Raw genomic sequence first — 19,707 nt, forward strand, 5'->3', positions numbered from 1 at the left:
CTGCAAACATTTGAAACTGTCTTTAAAATAATGATTAGGATATGACAATTCAAATTAACAATTTGAACGAGCACAAACCATTAGAATATATCTCTAGTAATTTGGTTACTGTCTGTCCCTGAAACTGATTTTTTTCATGTATATTTGGCTAATTCAGCATTTAAATGCACAAGAAGGAAAGAAGCCAAACTGGAAGAGAGGGAAGGAAAAGAAAAAGGATGCAATGATCAACAAAGATTAAGCAGACTGGAGCTCGGGGAGGCAGTGGCATAGTGGTATTGTCACTGGACTAATAATGTTAAAACCCAGGGTATTGCTCTGGGGACATAGGTTCGAATCTCACCACAGCAGAAGATGGAAAATGAAGTCAATTAATAAATCTGGAATTAAAAGCTAGTCTAATGATGGCCATGCAACAACTGTCATAAAAACCAATCTGGTTCACTCATGTCCTTTAGGGAGAGAAATCTGCTGTCCTTACCTGGTCCGGCCTACAAGTGACTCCAGACCTACAGCAATGTGGTTGATTCTTAAATGCCCTCTGAAATGGCCTAGCAAGCCACTCAGTTGTATCTAACCGCTACCAAGTCAATAAGGAAGGAAACCAGACGGAACACCCGGCATCAACCTCGCCACCAGAAACAACAACGGCAAATCCAGCCCTGTTGACCCTGCAAAGTGCTCCTTACTAACAGCTGGGGGCTTGTGCCAAAGTTGGGACATCTGAACAACAGACGACACAAGCAACAGCCTGACATAGTCACACTCACCGAATCATACCTTGCAATGTCTCAGACACCACCATCCCCAGCAGAGAAGGCAGCACATTGGTATACTGTCAGGAGGGAGCTGCCCTGGTAGTGCTCAACATTGGCTCCAGAACCCATGAAGTCTTATGACATCAGGTCAAAAATGGACAAGGAAACCTCCTGTTGATTACCACCTACCACCCCCTCTCAGCTGATGAATCACCATGCTTCTATGTTGAACGCCACTTGGAGGAAGCATTGAGGGTGGCAAAGGCACAAAATGTGCTCTGGGTGCGGGACTTCAATGTCCATCACCAAGAGTGGCTCGGTAGCACCATTGCTGATCGAGCTGACTGACTTCTAAAGGACATAGCTGCTATACTGGGCCTGCAGCAGGTGGGGTGTGAACTGACAAGAAGGGAAAAACATACTTGACCTCGTCCTCAGCAACCTGCCTGCCGCAGATTCATTTTTCCATGACAGTTTGGAAGGAGTGACCACCGCACAGTCCTTGTGGAGACGAAGTCCCATCTTCGCATACCCTCCATTGTGTTGTGTGGCACTACCACCATGCTAAATGGGATAGATTTCGAACAGATCAAGCAATGCAAAATTGAGCATCCATGAGGCGCTGTGGGCCATCAGCAGCAACAGAACTGTACTCAACCACAATCTGTAACCTCATGGCCCGGCATATCCCCCACTCTACCATTACCATCAAGCCACGGGACCAACCCTGGTTCGATGAAGAGTGCAGGAGGGCATGCCAGGAGGAGCACCAGGCATTCCTCAAAATGAGGCGTCAACCTGGTGTAGCTAGAATCCAGGACAACTTGTGTGACAAACAGAGTAAGCAGCATGCGATAAACAGAGCTAAGCGATTCCATAACCGATGCATCAGAGCTAAGCTCTGCAGTCCTGCCACATCCAGTCGTGAATGGTGATGGATAATTAAACAACTAACTGAAGGAGGTGGCTCCACCAATATCCCCATCCTCAATGATGGGGGAGCCCCGCACATCAGTGCAAAAGATAAGGCTGAAGCATTTGCAACAATCTTCAGCCAGAAGTGCCAAATTGATGATCCATCTCGGCCTCCTCCTGAAGTTCCCAGCATCACAGATGCCAGTCTTCAGCCAATTTGATTCACTCCACGTGATATCAAGAAACGACTGAAGGCACTGGGATACTGCAAAGGCCACAGACCCTGACAACATTCCAGCAATAGTCCTAAAGACCTGTGCTACAGAACTTGCCGTGCCCCTAGCCAAGCTGTTCCAGTACAGCTACAACACTGGTATGTACACAAAAAGCAGGACAAGTCCAACCCGGCCAATTACCGCCCCATCAGTCTACTCTCAATTATCAGTAAAGTGAAGGAAGAAGTCGTCGACAGTGCTGTCAAGCGGCACTTGCTTTGCAATAATCTGCTCAGTGACACTCAGTTTGGGTTCCGCCAGGGCTACTCAGCTCCTGATCTCTTTAAAGCCTTAGTTCAAACATGAACTAAACAGGTGAACTCAAGAGGTGAGGTGACAGTGATTGCCCTTGACATCAAGGCAGCATTTGACTGAGTATGGCATCAAGGAGTCAATGGGAATCAGAGGGAAAACTCTCTGCTGGTTGAAGTTTTACCTAGCGCAAAGGAAGATGGTTGTGGTTGTTGGAGGTCAATCCCCTCAGCTCCAGGACATCACTGCAGGAGTTCCTCAGGGCAGTGTCCTTGGCCAAACCATCTTCAGCTGCTTCAATGACCTTCCTTCAATCAAGTCAGAAGTGGGGATGTTCGCGAATGATTGCACAATTCGTGACTCCTCAGATACTGAAGCAGTCCTTGTAGTAATGCAGCAAACCTGGACAACATCCAGGCTTGGGCTGATAAGTGGCAAGTAACATTCGTGCCACAGAAGTGCCAGGCAATGACCATCTCTCCTTGACATTCAATAGCATTACGATCGCTGAATCCCCCACGATCAATATCCTGGGGGTTACCATTGACCAGAAACTGAACTGGGAGCAGCTAGTGGCTACAAGAGCAGATCAGAGGCTAGGAATCCTGCAGCGAGTAGCTCACCTGCTGACTCCCCAAAGCCTGTCCACCATCTACAAGACACAAGTCAGGAGTTTGATGGAATACTCTCCACTTGCTTGGCTGAGTGCGGCTCCAATGCCACTCAGGAAGCTCGACACCAGCCAGAACAAAGCAGCCCACATGATCGGCACCCCATCCACTACCTGAAACATTCAAGGTAACATTCAAACATTGAAGGTAAGAGCCCATGGGATCCAGGGCAATTTGGCAAAGTGCATCCAAAATTGGCTTAGTGACAGGAGACGGTCGAGGGTTGTTTTTGCAAGTGTAAGCCTGTGACCAGTGGTGCACCACAGGGATTGGTGCTGGGACCCTTTCTGTTTGTAGTGCACATTAATGATTAAGACGTGAATATAGGAGGTATGATAAATAAGTTCGCAGCTATGAAGAGAGACTGAAAAGGCTAGGGTTGTTTTCCTTAGAGCAGAAAAGGCTGAGGGGGGGGGACAAGATTGAGGTGTACAAAATTATGAGGGGCATTGATAGGTTAGATAGGAAGAAACTTTTTCCCTTAGCGGAGGGGTCAATAACCAGGGGCATAGATTTAAGATAAGAGGCAGGACGTTTAGAGGGAATTTGAGGAAAAAGATTTTTCACGCAGACAGTGGTTGGAATCTGGAACACACTGCCTGAAGAGGTGGTAGAGGCAGGAACCCTCACAACATTTAAGAAGTATTTAGATAAGCACTTGAAATGCCACAGCATACAAGACTATGGGCCAAGTGCCGGAAAATGGGATTAGAGTAGGTGCTTGATGGCCGGCATGGACACGATGGGCCGAAGGGCCTGTGTCTGTGCTGCATGACTGTGACTCTCTGAGCATCCAGGACAAAGCAGCCCCCTTGATTGGCACCTCAAACATTCACTCCATTCACCACCAATGCACAGTGGCAGCAGTGTGTACCATCTACAAGATGCACTGCAGCAACGCACCAAGGCTCCTTAGACAGCACCTTCCAAACCCGCGACCTCTACCAACTAGAAGGACAAGGGCAGCAAATACATGGGAACACCACCACCTGCAAGTTCCCCTCCAAGTCACACGCCATCCTGACTTGGAACTATAATCGCCGTTCCTTCGCTGTCGCTGGGTCAAAATCCTGGAGCTCCCTTCACACCAGCAAATTTGATTGATTGAGGGGCAAGGGGATAAACCAGGCTTATTTAAATGTTGATTTTGACTTGTTCCTATCAATACCTGTTGGTATCGCTGTGTAGCCTAATGAAAATATAACTGCAACATTGCTGGCACTGCTGTTTTGTATTCCAAGATATTGGCTGGAGTTTTGCACCCCCGCAAAGAGCAGGAAGATGGTGGGGTGGGGGCGTAAAATGGAGAGGGATACTAGGGGGGCCATTCCCGACCCGCTGCCACTTTACATAGGGTGACGGCGGCGAAAAATGGGCACCCCCCCCCCCCCCACCCTTCCCGGGGTCAATTAAGGCCCTTAAGTGACCACTTGACAGTGGACCCCTGTCCACCACCACGGGGATTTTACCCATGGCCAGTCTGACGGCCCACGCCCGAGAGAAGCCAGCTGACAAAAGCAGAAGGCTCCCCAACGGCCTGGGGACAGGGGGGCTCTCATGATCAGGCACCTGTGCCCGATGGAGGGCTGCCTGCAGTGCCCCAACCACCCCCTGCACCCAACACGGCCCCTGTTCCCCCAATCGACCACCCTTGCCTCGCCATGGCCAGACCAATAACCCCCGGCGAGGCCCCAGCTACTTACCTTGGTTCCGGAGCACGCCGACATCTTTTTGCCATGCCTGGGTTGCAGTCCCAGCAGTAGCCACTGCTCCTGGTGGCGCTGCTGGGACAGAGCTGCCGGCCCTCTGACTGGCCGACAGCTCCACTCGGCGGGACTTCCTGCCTCTATGAGATGGAAGTCCTGCCTTAGACCAATTAAAGGTTTGGGAACCGCAAAACATGGATCGGATCCCCGGGCAAGGCAGAGGTGGGTTCGCCACCGACTTTTCAGTCGGTGGATGGCTCCCGTCCGCCTAGGGTGTAATTTCAGCCATTGTATTCAGTATTAAGATTTGAAGCAGTGTAAAGACTTTTGTGATCTGCTACCTTACTAAAAGTCATGTTAACCCTACAACTTGGGAAATTTATACTCAGTTGAACGATCCAGTATAATTAAACAATCACTAGTCATTGAAAGGGCTTCTCTAACTATACAGCATATGACGCAGGAGATGAGGCGGCACAGTGGCGAGCACTGCAGCCTCACAGCTCCAGCGACCCGGGTTCAATTCCGGGTACTGCCTGTGTGGAGTTTGCAAGTTCACCCTGTGTCAGCGTGGATTTCCTCCGGGTGCTCCGGTTACCTCCCACATGCCAAAGACTTGCAGGTTGATTAGAGAAGCACGTAGCATGGGTAATACAATAATCATGGGTGACCTCAATCTGCATATAGACTGGGTAAACCTGTGGAGGACGAGTCTCTGGAATGTGTTAGGGATGGTTTTCTAGAGCAGTGTATTGAGGAACCGACTGGAGAACAGGCTATTTTAGATCTAGTATTATGTAATGAGAAAGGGCTAATGAATAATCTTGTCCTAAAAGAACCTTTCGCGATGAATGACCATAATATGGTAGAATTTCACATAATGTTTGAAAGTGAGGTAGTTCAATCTGAAGCCAGGATGTTAAAATTTGAACAAAGGAAATTATGAAATTATGAGGAGTAAATTGGCTGTGGTGGATTGGGAAAATACATTAAAAGGTATGATAGTGCATAGACAATGGATAGTCTTCAAAGAATTATTACACAGTTTACAGCTACTACACATTATTCAAGGCACAAAAACCAGTCAACTGCAGCAAACAAAGGATGTTAAGGATTGTATAAAATTTAAAGGCATATAAAGTTGCCAGAAATAACAGTAAACCTGAGGATTGGGATGATTTTAGAAAACAGCAAAGGAGGACCAAGGAACTGATAAATAAAGGGAGAGTAGAGATTAGATTAGATTAGAGATACAGCACTGAAACAGGCCCTTCGGCCCACCGAGTCTGTGCCGAACATCAACCACCCATTTATACTAATCCTACACTAATCCCATATTCCTACCAAACATCCCCACCTGTCCCTATATTTCCCTACCACCTACCTATACTAGTGACAATTTATAATGGCCAATTTACCTATCAACCTGCAAGTCTTTTGGCTTGTGGGAGGAAACCGGAGCACCTGGAGAAAACCCACGCAGACACAGGGAGAACTTGCAAACTCCACACAGGCAGTACCCGGAATCGAACCCGGGTCCCTGGAGCTGTGAGGCTGCAAGTGTAAACTAGCAAGAAATATAAAAACGGATAGTAAAAGCTTCTATAAGTACGTAAAAAGGAAACGTTTGGCTAAGACAAACGTGGGTCCATTACAGGCAGGCTCAGGAGAATTTATAATGGGGAATAGAGAAATGGCAGAGAAGCTAAATGATTACTTTGTGTCTGTCTTTCACTGAGGAAGATGCAAGAAATCTCCCAGAATTAGAGATCCAAGGGACTAGGGAGAATGAGGAATTGAAGGTATTAGTAAGAATGTTGTACTGTAGAAATTAATGGGATTGAAGGTTGATAAGTACCTGGGACCTGATATTCTACATCCCAGAGTGTTGTAAGAGCTAACGATGGAGATCGTGGATGCATTGATCATCTTCCAAAATTCTACAGATTCTGGAATCTGCAGATTGGAAGGTAGCGAATGTCACCCCAATATTTAAGAAGGGAGGGAAAGAGAAAACAGAGAATTACAGACCTGTTAGCCTTACATCAGTAGTAGGGAAAATGTTAGAATCTATTCTAAAGGATGTGAAAAATGGACACATGGATAATAATGACCTGATTGGGCATAGTCAACATGGATTTATGAATGGGAAATCACGTTTGATGAACCTGAAGTTTTTTGAGGATGTTACCAACAGAATTGATAAAGGGGAGTTGGTGGACGTAGTACACTTGGATTTTCAGAAGGCTTTTGATAAAGTTCCCCACAGGAGGTTGGTTAACAAAATTAAAGCACATGGGATAGGAGGTAATATACTGGCATGGATTAAGGTTTGGTTAACAGGCAGAGAGCAAAAAGTAGGAATAAACGGGTCATTCTCACGTTGGCAGGCTGTAACTAGTGGGGTACTACAAGGATCAGTACTTGGGCCCCAGCTGTTCACAATATATATCAATGATTTAGATGTGGGGACCAAATCTAATATTTTCGCAGATGACAAAACTAGGTGGGAATGTGTGTTGTGAGGAAGATGCAAAGCGACTTCCAGGGGATTTGGACAGACTTTGTGAGTGGGCAAGAACGTGGCAGATGGAATATAATGTGGTAAAATATGTCGTTATCCATTTTGGTAGGAAGAACAGATGTGCAGATATTTCTTATATGGCAAGAGATTAGAAAGTGTAGATGTACAAAGGGATCTGGCTGTCCTCATCAAACTGAAAGCTCACACGCAGGTGCAGCAAGCAATTCGGAAGGCTAATGGTATGTTAGCCTTTATCGCAAGAGGATTTGAGTACAGGAGTAGTGAAGTCTTGTTTCAACTGTATAGAACCTTGGTTAGACCACACCTAGAGTACTGTGTCCAGTTTTGGTCCCCATACCTTAGGAAGGATATTATTGCTATAGAGGGAGTGCAACAAAGGTTCACCAGACTTCTTCCCGGGATGGTAGGACTGTCCTATGAAGAGAGATTGGGGAAACTGGGCCTGTATTCTCTAGAGTATCAAGGAATGAGAGGTGATATCATTGAAACCTACTAAATACTGAAAGGGATAGACAGGGTAGATGCAAGTAAGATATTTCCCCTGATTAGGGAATCTAGAACCAGGGGACACAATTTCAAAATAAGGTGGAAACCACTGAGGACTGAAATGGGGAGAAATTTCTTTACTCAGAGGGTTGTGAATCTTTGGAATTCTCTACCCCAGAGGGCTGTGGAAACTCTGTCATTGATTATGTTTAAAGTTGAAATTGACAGATTTTTAAATACCAATGACATAAAGGGATGTGGGGATAATGTGGGAAAAAGACATTGACGTGGATGATCAGCCATGACCGTATTGAATGGCGGGGCAGGCTCAATGGGCTGAATGGTCTCCTCCTGCTCCTATTTTCCTAAGACTTTATATCAAGTCACTTAGAAAACTTCAAGGTAATCAGGCACAGTCAGCATGGTCTTGTGAAAGGGAAATCATGTTTAACCAATTGACTGGAGTTCTTTGAAGAAGTAACATGTTCTGGGGATAAAGGGGAACCAGTGGATGTACCATTCTTAGCTTTCCAGAAGGCATTTGTGGAAAATAAAAATTCAAGGTGTAGGAGGGCCTCTGGGGTAGAGAATTCCAAAGATTCACAACCCTCTGAGTAAAGAAATTTCTCCCCATCTCAGTCCTAAGTGGCTTCCACCTTATTTTGAAATTGTGTCCCTGATTCTAGACTCCCCAACCAGGGGAAACATCTTACTTGCATCTACCTTGCCTATCCCTTTCAGTATTTAGTAGGATTCAATGAGATATTGGCATGGATAGAAAATTGGCTGGCCAACAGGAAACAGAGAGTAGGCATAAATGGGTCATTTTCTTGTTGGCAAGATTAAACGAGTGCTGCGCCACAGGGATCAGTGCTGGGGCCTCAACTTTTTACAATTTACATTCCTGACTTGGACGAAGGGACCAAAGGTATGGTTGCTAAATTTGCTGACACAAAGACCAGTAGGAAATTAGGTTGTGAAGAGGACATAAGGAGGCTACAAAGGGATATAGATAGGTTAAGTGAGTGGGCAAAGATTTGGCAAATGGAGTATAATGTGGGAAATGTGAAATTGTCCATTTTGGCAGGAAGAATAAAAAAGTATATTATCTAAATGGTGCAAGATTGCAGAGCTCTGAAATGCAGAGGGATCTGGGTGTCTGACTGCATGAATAGCAAAAGGTTAGTATGCAGGTTCAACAAGTATTTCTGAAAGCTAACAGAATGTTATCGTTTATCGCGAGGGGAATTGAAAACAAAAGTAGGGAGGTTATGCTCCAATTGTACAGGGCACTGGTGAGACCACATCTGTAGTACTGCGTACAGTATTGGTCTCCTTATTTAAGGAAGGATGCAAATGCGTTGGAAGCAATTCAGAGAAGGTTTACCAGGCTAATATCTGGAATGGGCGGGTGTCTTATGAGAAAAGGTTGGACAGGCTAGGTGTGAATCCATCTGCTGGAGTTTAGAAGAGTAAGAGGCAACCTGACTGAAACGTATAAGATACTGAGGGTTCTTGACAGGGTGGATGTGGAAATGATGTTTCCCTTGTAGGAGAATCTAAAACTAGGGGTCACTATTGAAAAATAAGGGGTCACCTATTTAAGACAGATGAGGAGAATTTTTTTCTGAGGCTTGAGAGTCTTTGGAACTCTTCATCAAAAGCAGTGGAAGCAGAGCCTTTAAATAATTTTAAGGCACAGGTAGATAGATTCTTGATAAGCAAGGGGGTGAAAGGTTATCAGGAGTATAATAAAAGCAAAATACTGCAGATCTGAAATAAAAACAAACAGCTGGAAATATTCAGATGGTCAGGCAGCATCAATGGAGAGAGAAGCACAGTTAACGTTTCAGGTCTGTGACGTTGCATCAGATTCTGAAGAATGGTCGCAGACCTGAAACGTTAACTCTGCTTCTCTCTCCACGCTCATAGAGGGTAGGCGGAAATGTGGAGTCATGGTTATAATCAGATCAGCCATGATCTTACTGAATGGTGGAGCAGGCTCGAGGGGCCGAGTGGCCTACTCCTATTCCATGTCCGTATTTATGCACCCCAGAAAGAAGTCACGTTTCAGGATAGGGAACTGTTATTTATACTGTGTCTCACCATATTTCTCTGAAGAGTGCCAAGGTGCAGTCATTGTTTTGTAGGTAAACACAGGAGCCATTCCACATAGCACAACAATACAAACTAGGAGAACATTTGATTTTTGTTGGTGTTGATTGAAGGAAGTAACCGGGACTCTGGAGACTCACCATGCTTCTTTAAATAGTGTTCTGGCATATTTAATTTCCCCTTGAATAGGCTGACACACTTCAGTTAAGGTTTCATCTGAAGTATGGTACCTCAAGTCATGCAACATACCCTCAGTACTACATTGGTCTGTCAGCCAAGATTGTATGTTCAAGTCCCACAGCAAGGCTTGAACTGACAACCATCTATCATGGAAGTGAGTGTGCTATCAACTATGCTAAAGACGGGAGAAGGGAAACAAACTGAACAAAAATTGAAATGGTCAATTTACAAGAACAGTTTTATCAATTTGTGAAAATACTGCATGTAAAATGAGATGAACAATACATTATAAAATTGCCACCTTGAAAGTGAAGTTAAGTTAATGCAACTGCTGATACTATTTAAGCTTTAAGGAATAAAACCTGTGATATTGAACTGCAAAAGCAAAAATAATTAAATCTGTCAAGGCTTTCAAACTTAGCACAATCACATTATGCATTTCACTTAACAGTTTGCCTTTTTCATGACGTGCAAGATTTTGACTGGCATAAATACCCTGTGTTTTGTGTTGCAACGTATTGTAACTATTACAGCATAAGAACGGAGCCTTTTCTAGTTACAATGTTTCTTTCAATTGTGGCTGAATTTAATGTGAAAAAGGTTGACAACTGTTATTTTAAACTCAGTATATTATTGTGTTGATAATTTAACAGAACAGAAATCAAATCATTTTGCAGTGATGTGACTTATGCGCTCTTGTGCAGAAATGCAATTAGATTGGTGGAACAAAAACCAGTTAGCTAACATAAATGACATGCATCAATTCCAATCTGACCACTGATCACAACATAAACAACTGTGAGAGAGAAACCCAAAGTTTTCGAGCCTCAGGAGAAACCAGAAATTTCATTACTGCCTTAAACTCACTCACAGCCATAGATGATAGGTGAATATGTATACGACTAGAAATGTACCTAAATGATTTCTGTGACACTGCTCTGTCCACAACTTTAACAGAAGCATCACCCCATTTAGCTTAAAATGCGTCAATGCCTCCAAAAACGAACAGCAGAATTTCAGACAAGTTTTGCATTCATCCACATTTATCAGAAACAGTATTTTCCAGCTTTTTGCATTTACATCTCTCGAGTCAGAACATTGAGCATTCAAGCTCCACAAGATATGTGCAGGCAATCCAGACTGACAGTTCAGTACTGTGAGGAAGGAATACTGTATTGGCAGAGGACTGCGAGTCATGCTGTTCACATGGACACTAAATATCCCACTGCAATATTCAAGTGGAATCAGGGAGTTCTCCCAGTGTTCTGTCCAACACTCCTCCCTCAACTATAACCACCAAAAGCAGACAAACTGGTCACTCATCTCATTTGCTATTGGTAACAATTTAGTTCAGGAAATTCAGGAACTGAAAACAGTGGCTTGTGTACATGCAAAAGCTATTTAACAATTCACAACAAATAAAATTTGATAATCTTCCTCTCTGATCAGAAACATTTCTTGCTTTGCCAACCAGTGACATTCAAGTCCAGTAAAGAACTTTCCGATCTGCGCTCTCTTTGTCAACTATTGCAATGCTCTCCTGGCTTGTCTCACATCTTGGACCCTCCATAAACTTGAGCTCATCTCAAACTCTGTTGCTCAGATCCTAACTCACCCAAAGTCCCAAATTACCCATCTGTGCTTGCTGATCTATACTGGCTCCCGGTCCAGCAACATCTCAGTTTTCAAATTCTCATCTGGTTTACAATTCCTTCCATGGCCTCAACACCCTCTAAGTTTCTAATCTCTTCCAGCCCTACAACCCTTCTGAATTCTGTACTCTTATGCATTCCCAATTTTCTTCACTCCACCGATGGCAACCTGCCTTCAGGTGTCTCGGCCCTAAGCTCTGGATTTCCCTCCATTAAACCTTTATTTCTTCTCCTTTAAGACCCTCCTGAAAATCTACCTCCGACCAAGCTTTCGGTCACCTATCCTAATATCTTATGTTGCTTGCTGTCAAATTTTGCTCAATAATCGCTCGTTTGAAGAGCCTTGGAATGCTTCACTATGTTCAAAGTTCTATATAAATGCAAGTTGTTGTTGCTGCTTTCTTTCAGTTGTATTCCCCAAAACATTATTTTTCTCTGTAAAGGATTTACTTCCTTTTATAGTCTCACCAGTTTAACTTGCATCCTGATAGTGTGCTTTATGTGGCATGCCCTACAGGAGTAAAGTGAGAAAAACCCTCGTCCTCAAGGGCAGTTCTGCCCCTCGAGGTCCCATCAATGATTCAGCTGCCCAGTCAAACATTAACAGTGCCTGGAATATTACAAATGTGCCTAGTTCAGGTACCAGATGACAGTCAGAGGAGTGCAGCACATATTTACCAAAATGATACCTGAACTCCAAGGTTGAAATTATGAGATAGAGTACACAAACAAGAATTGCATTCCCTGAAATTTAGAGGATTAAGGGGTGACTTGATTGAAGGTTTTAAGATATCAAGGGGAATAGATAGGATAGAGAGAAAAACTATTTCCGCTGACTGGGGAGTCTAGGACAAGGGGACATCGTCTAAAAATTAGAGCCAAACTTTTAGTAAAATTAGGAAACACTTCTACAAGCAAAGGATGGTCGAAGTTTGAAACTCTTGTCTGCAAACAGCAATCGATGTTAGATCCATTGTTAATTTCAAAACTGAGGTTTTTGTCAACCAATGGTATTAAGGGATATGGGGCAATTATGGAGTCAGGTTGCAGATCAATCATGATCTCACTGAATGGAGTAACAGGCTCAAGGGGTAAAATGGTCTACTTGTGTCCCTTGGTTCCGAACCAGTGTCTAATCTCCCAACACCAAGCATGCCATTATAAAGTAAATTCAAATCCAGAAATCCCTCTTCCTCTCTCCCAATTTTGCATTTTCTAGGGCTAGTAGTTGCAATTCACCCCTTTTAAATAAAATCTGTTTCTCCACATTACCTAGAATCATTAATCATAAGCCACGCAGAAATATTAACTTCTACTAGTAAAATAAAGCATTTTCTATGTTCTTCTCGCAAATTTTATTAAATCACTATTAAAATTAAGAAAATTCTGATTATCTCTTACCAACACAAAACATATGCTATACGAGAACAACTTCAACTGATGAATATTCCAAGTAAGAATCAAGTTAAAACCATGCTAGGATTCACCTGAAATTCAACAGCATTAAATTAAAATCATTGCAGCTGTTGATTCCTTGCTTGAAGAGTAAATTACAAATTCACTTCCAGCAAAAGAAATACAAAATAGGAAACCAAAAAGCCTGGAATATCTGACCATTTAATCAGATACCTCACCCGGAAACAAATATCAAATAAACCTTATTTCAGCCAGCTTTCAACCACAACCCACAAGTCCACTCGGGCTGATGTGTGGCGTGAATGCTACTTGCCAACTAAGTGCCTGGCAATAACCATCACCAATGAGAGAATATCTAACCATCTGGCCTTGATATTCAACAGCATTACCATCACTGAATCCCCCACTAACATCCTGAGGGTTACCATTGACGAGAAACTGAACTGATGCAGCCACATAAATAATCTGGCTACTGGAGTAGGTCAGAGGCTGGAAATTCTGTGGCGAGTAACCCAGCTCCTGGCTCCCCAAAGCCTATCTGCCATCTACAAGGCACAAGTCAGGAGCATGATGGAATACTCTCCACTTGCCTGGATGAGCGCGACTCCAACAACACTCAGGAAGCTCAACCCCATCAGGGCAAAGCAGCCCGCTCGATCAGCACTCCACTACCACCTGAAAACACTCACTCCCTCCACCACCAATGCACAGTGGCAGCAGTGTGTGCCATCGACAAAGATGCACTGCTGCAACTCACCATGCCTCCTTCGACAGCACCTCCCAAGCCCGCAACCTCTCACACCTAAAAGCACAAAGGCAGCAAATGCATGGGAACACCACCTTCCCTTCCATGTCACACACCATCCTGACTTGGAAATATATCGCCGTTCCTTCACTGTCGCTGGATCAAAATCCTGGCACTCCCTCCCTAACAATACTGTCGGTGTACCCACACCAGATGGACTGCAGCAGCTCAAGAAGGCAGCTCACCACCACCTTCTCAAGGGCAATTAGGGGTGGGCAACAAATGCTGGCCTAGCCAGCGATGCCCACATCCCATGAAATTTTAAAAAAGCTTATTCGACCTGCAACTTTCCCTTCAACTTACTTGTCAGAATCTTCTCAAATATTTTAATCATTGAATATAATAACATTGCAGCAGAACATTTTACAAAAGTTCATGACAATAATGAGGTATGCATTGTGTTATTTGGCTGTTTCTTTCACATACTCCAAATATTACATGCAATCACAGACCCAGTGCAAGAAGATGCTGGTGCTCCAACTTGACAAGTAGAATTGATTTGGATTACTCTATTAGCTGATTGGCCTGCAGGGTTATTTGAAGCCAAACAGTACAAATCTCAGTAACCATGGACTCGATGAGCTGAATGGCCTCCTTTTTTTTTAAAAGAGATACAGCACTGAAACAGGCCCTTCGGCCCACCGAGTCTGTGCCGACCATCAACCACCCATTTATACTAATCCTACACTAATTCCATATTCCTACCACATCCCCACCTGTCCCTATATATTTCCCTACCACCTACCTATACTAGGGGCAATTTATACTGGCCAATTTACCTAACAACCCGCAAGTCTTTGGCATGTGGGAGGAAACCGGAGCACCTGGAGGAAACCCACGCAGACACAGGGAGAACTTGCAAACTCCACACAGGTAGTACCCAGAATTGAACCCGGGTCGCTGGAGCTGTGAGGCTGCGGTGCTAACCACTGCGCCGCCCTAATTCTATGCCATTACGTCCCTATGACCAGTGACGGACCTTCTATCCAGAAACGGTCAGGTGGACAGGTCAGTCACCAATAGCACCTTCATCAGACTGACTGTAGCTGTCTAGCAGCTATTTGCCCACCTTCACTCTTAAATTCAGGATTTCCATACAGAATTCCCAAAATAGTTTCAGTTCACAATGACATGTTTGCAAATAAGACTTCTGCATGTTAAGTTACTTAATTTAACTGCTAAGTTAAAGCAAGGTGGCAAGTAAAAGAATCTGTGTGTCCACAATAAGAGAACGGAAGGCATGTCACCAGCCTGCTCTTGTTTTTCTTCAAGCAGCTAGTTACAACTAATATTGGTAGCAAATTAGAGTAGATCACTGGGCCACCAACTGAGGACGATCAACAACTTGCATTTGTGCAGCACCTTTATGTGAAGAAACATCCAATGGTGCTTCACCAATAAGCATAAGGTGAACAGATGCCAAACCAGGAAGGGAGACTTCAGAAAAGCTGAGTGCAAGTTTGGTCAATGATGACTCTTAAGGTTTTTGAAAAGATGGAGTTATTATAGAAAGGAGCTCTGAAGGTCGGCTGGACTGAGGCAACTGAAAACTCAATTATTAATGATGGTGCAAATGGATATGGGGATGCACACAAGGCAAGGAGTCTAAGGTACAAAACATGTAAAGGTTAAATGAAAAAGGAGAATATGTGGGAAGGAATGACCAAGTAAAAATGAACATAACAAATGCCCAGGAATATGTCCACAACCATATTTAACACCATTTACAAGATTATAACTCAATTGCAACCATAAGTTATCCAGTTAATATGACTCATGTTGCTAAGTTTGCGTTTCATTGCAGAGCAAGTTCTCATGGAATAGTTTAGTTTAAAAGAGTTACATAGAAACAAAATTTAAACTCCAGTATTAAAATATAAGTTTAAAATCTCAACTGAAGTCCTGATTTCACCCCACTCCTACCAACTTGAGAGACTCCAGCTCCCTCACTAATATTTTTACAACACTGAACGTGAAGCAAAAAATATCGTACAAAAAATTCCAAATCAGACAGAGGAAAATCAATACAAACTGGGTTTGTGTTCCCAAAATTTAAAAATCTCTGGCCCAAACATTTTTATGCAACCCACATTTTTCCCCCACAAAGAATTATCATATTCTCATAATTTGATTACATTAAAAGCAAATAGCCTAAGTTAGTATATGTTTTATCTACAATAAAATCTCAAGAGCAATCATCTGCTCAATATGTGCCTACAGAATTTGACTCAAAAGTTTTATTGGTACTGGTTAATATCTCCCATCCACATTTCAAAAAAGCAGTACCATAGTTACTTTCTGCATATTTGCCAAAATAGCCTCCATAAAATTGCTTAATATTGTTCACCTATATTAGGGGATTGATCTAAAAAGAGTTTTAATGTGGATTTGACTATTCCACTATCACCTGCTTGAGATTAGAAAATTCCTCATTTAAACGAGTGACAATTTTTAACTAGTTTAGAAAATAAATGTCAACAAAAAATTGGAGCAATCTAATTCCACTCTATTTTTAAATTAAGTTAATGTGGAACCCTGGCAGTAATATACACTGTCAATGGATCAGGACTTTTTTTTTAAAAAAACAGTTCTGTGATAGAATCAGTCACGTTTATTAGATTTTAAATTTTGTACCTGCAATTTAGGAATGGAAATAAGAACAGCTTAGTGAAGTTACTGTGGTTCCTTTAGAAGTGCGTTGCTGCAAGTGTAAGTTGACAATAGAAATATCTTTATAACAGTAAACTGAAAATAAAATATTGTAGCTGACACAACAGCTCACTGTAATGGTTTTACTTAATGGTAAGTTATTGTTTGTCCAAAAATTAAGACATTTAATTTGCTTTGCTAACCAGTTTCAGAGCCTAAGACAGTTAAAAATGCTGTGTTAATCAGCTAAAATGTCCACAACGGTATTCTTCCAAACACTGTGCTTTCATATTCATGGACCATGTTTACCTCTACATTTAAATTAACTGCAGTTATTAGCACTATCAATCTCAACATAAACATGCTACTCTGAAAATAATAAAATTCCACGACTCAAAAAAATTCAGTAGTCCTTGGAAGATACAATGTTCTGCAAAAGCTTTAAGATTTCACGTACAATCCTGTCTCGGCTTGGGCAATTAAGTACGATAAGGTACTGACAGAACTTGCACCTTTCCATCACCAATGATTTTTTCAAGATAAATCATAAACCGCGTACCATCACGACGTTTCAACAATTAACCTAACAGCACAACAATAAACGCTAGCCTGGTGAGAAGATGTTTACAAACACTACGCGCATGTTGTAAGTGTAATCTGTTCAATCCCAAAAACAACAAATGTTGATTTCAACAAATCTTACCTGCTCTCTCGATATGCAAGGCAAAGACGTCCTCCTGGGCATCTTGCAGCCACCATAATAGCTGGTTGATGTTTCTCCCAAAGAAACACAACTCGATCTCCGGCGTGGTTTGATCACTGGGATTTTTTCCTCTGTGGTTATCCTGCGACGGGCTTCTCTTGGAAACAAGTAATCAAAATACACAGCAATGGTAGCCCCTACCATGCCGACCCCACAGGCCAAGAGTGATCTCAGAGCTGCTGGGAGGGCGACCAAACTAGTGATGGAAGCCAACCTAACAACACTGGCGAACAACAAGATCAGGACGCTCTGTTTCACTTTCAAAGTGGAGAGTAATGTCAGCAATCCCACGCAACCCAGCACCACGGCCGGGGCCAGCAACCTGCAAAGAAACAACTGGTCCTCACCGAACAAAACTTGTACCACCAAGAAATCTCCGAGGTAGCAACATGGAGGCAATGACAGGAGCCAAGCTGTGCTGCTTTCCCGTTTACTCTTCCTCAGATAAAATGTCAACCAAAAGAAGGCACAGCATATGCTAAAGAGAGGGCTGAGAGACTGGAAAGCGATCGCCCATGCCGACTGGAAAGTCTGCAGTAAGGATGAAATAAACTCCTCGTCCAGGCATCTCCTGGCCACGATGGATAGCGCGAGTACAGCAAAGGCACCGCAGCCGCCCCCGAAGTAAAAGGCTGCAAGTTTCGGGCGCGCCAAGCCGAGCCTCTCCAAGTTACACCACCTGCAGATGGAAAACCCGCGGTCCTGTTTCAGAGGGGTGACGCAGCTCTTCACATAACCGTTGCGACTGCTCTCCTCCTGACACTTGGCGTTGCTGGTGTTGTGCGTCGCCGAATCCCCCTCCTCCCTCAACGCCATGTTTAAGTTTTTTTCCCCCTTCCCGTCCTTTTGTGTGGTATTCCGTACACGCACGCGGGTATCTTTACCCACTCACTACCTCCGCACCCCAAATCACTCTCTTACTCCCCAAGGCCGAAGGAGAAATCAGTATTTCGGCTAAAAAATAATGGAAAAAACACAGCCCACATACTGCACTCGCTCACACACCACCACACGCACATAAACACATTGAACCCGACCCGAGCTCACTGACGTCTCCCCACCCCCTCCCTCCGGCTCCGCGAAGCTGCTGTTGCTACAGCACCGCACGAGCCCTCACTCCCCTCCTGCCGCTCAGCGCGCGCGTCAACAACTCCCGCCCGCTTCAAAGCGCCTCCCCCCACCGCCCAGCGCGCGCGACATCAGCTCCCGCCGGCTTCAAACCCCCTCGCGCTTAACTGAATAGAACCTGAAAGAGGCCGAGCGCGCACTCGCGTGCATGAGCCTTAGCAGCGCCAGTCGACGGGAGCTTCCCAATACACTGATTTTTTTCTTTTGAAATGTGAATATTTTTCTATAACAATTCATTAAAATCGCAGTTATATACCGCCGCATGCTGACATCTGATATTTTCAACCTGAAGGGTGAAGTGATACATTTTGGTAGCAATAACGAAGAGAGGCAATATCAAATAAAGGGTGCAATTCGAAAGGGAATACAGAACAGAACAGATGGACCTGGAGGGATAAGCACACAAATCGTTGAAGGTGGCAAGGCAGGTTGAAAAAGCAGTTTAATCAGGCACACGGAATGCCGGGCTTTATATATAGAGGCCTGGAGTACAAAAGCAAGTAAGTTAACCTTTATAAAACATTTGTTCAGCCACATCTGGAGTTTTGTGTTTAATTCTGGACGCCACACATTAAGAAGTATGTGAAGGCATTAGAGAGGGTGGAGAAATGATTCACGAGAATGGTTCTATGGATGAGAGACTTTAGTTACCGGGATAGATTGGAGAAGTATATAAAAACAGACAGTAAAAGCTTCCACAAATATATAAAAAGGAAAAGAGTAGCTAAAGCATTGGTCCCTTAATGGTTGAGACTGGGAATTAATAATGGAGAACGAGGAAATGGCAGAGGCTTTGAACAAGTATTTTGTATCTGTCGTCACAGTAGGAGACAAAAGCTACCCAAGAATAGTAGAAAATCAGGAGGCAAAAGGGAGGGAGGAACTTAAAACTATCACTTAGAGTAAAAGTAATGGGAATACTAATGGGTACGAAAGGCTGACAGTCCCCTGGACCTGATGGCCTGATCCAAGTATCTTAAAGGAAGTGGCTGCAGAGATAGTGGATACATTGGTTATAATTTTCCAAAATTCCCTAGTTTCTGGAAAGGTCCGGGCAGATTGGAAAACCATAAATGCAACACCCCTGTTCAAGAAAGGAGGGAGACAGAAAGCAGGAAACTATAGGCCAGTGAACCGAACATCTGTTGTAGAGAATTTTTTTTAATTCATTCTTGGGATGTGGGCATTGCTGGCTAGGCCAGCATTTATTGCCCATCCCTAATTTCCCTTGAGAAGGTGGTGGTGAGCTGTCTTCTTGAACCATTACAGGTCGATGTGGGGTAGTTACACCTGTTAGGAAGGGAGTTCCAGGATTTTGACCAAGCGGCAGTGAAGGAATGGCAATATAGTTCCAAGTCAAGATGGTGTGTGGCTTGGAGGGGAACACGCAG

General features: G+C 43.7%; 1 protein-coding gene across 7 annotated transcripts in view; it reads right to left on the bottom strand.

The window, feature by feature from the left end:
- pde3b (phosphodiesterase 3B) overlaps nt 1-18,240 on the bottom strand; it is a 272,093-nt gene extending 253,853 nt beyond the window's left edge. For all 7 annotated transcript variants that reach the window (XM_068046307.1, XM_068046305.1, XM_068046306.1 and 4 more), the window contains exon 1: nt 17,129-18,240. In XM_068046307.1, the coding sequence (XP_067902408.1) occupies nt 17,129-18,004 (876 nt within the window). In that variant the 5' untranslated portion in view covers nt 18,005-18,240. The remainder of the gene's footprint in view (nt 1-17,128) is intronic.
- Between the last annotated feature and the right edge of the window lie 1,467 nt (nt 18,241-19,707).

Source organism: Heterodontus francisci, chromosome 14 (assembly GCF_036365525.1).
Source record: "Heterodontus francisci isolate sHetFra1 chromosome 14, sHetFra1.hap1, whole genome shotgun sequence".
In the NCBI taxonomy this organism is placed as follows: Eukaryota; Metazoa; Chordata; class Chondrichthyes; order Heterodontiformes; family Heterodontidae; genus Heterodontus; species Heterodontus francisci.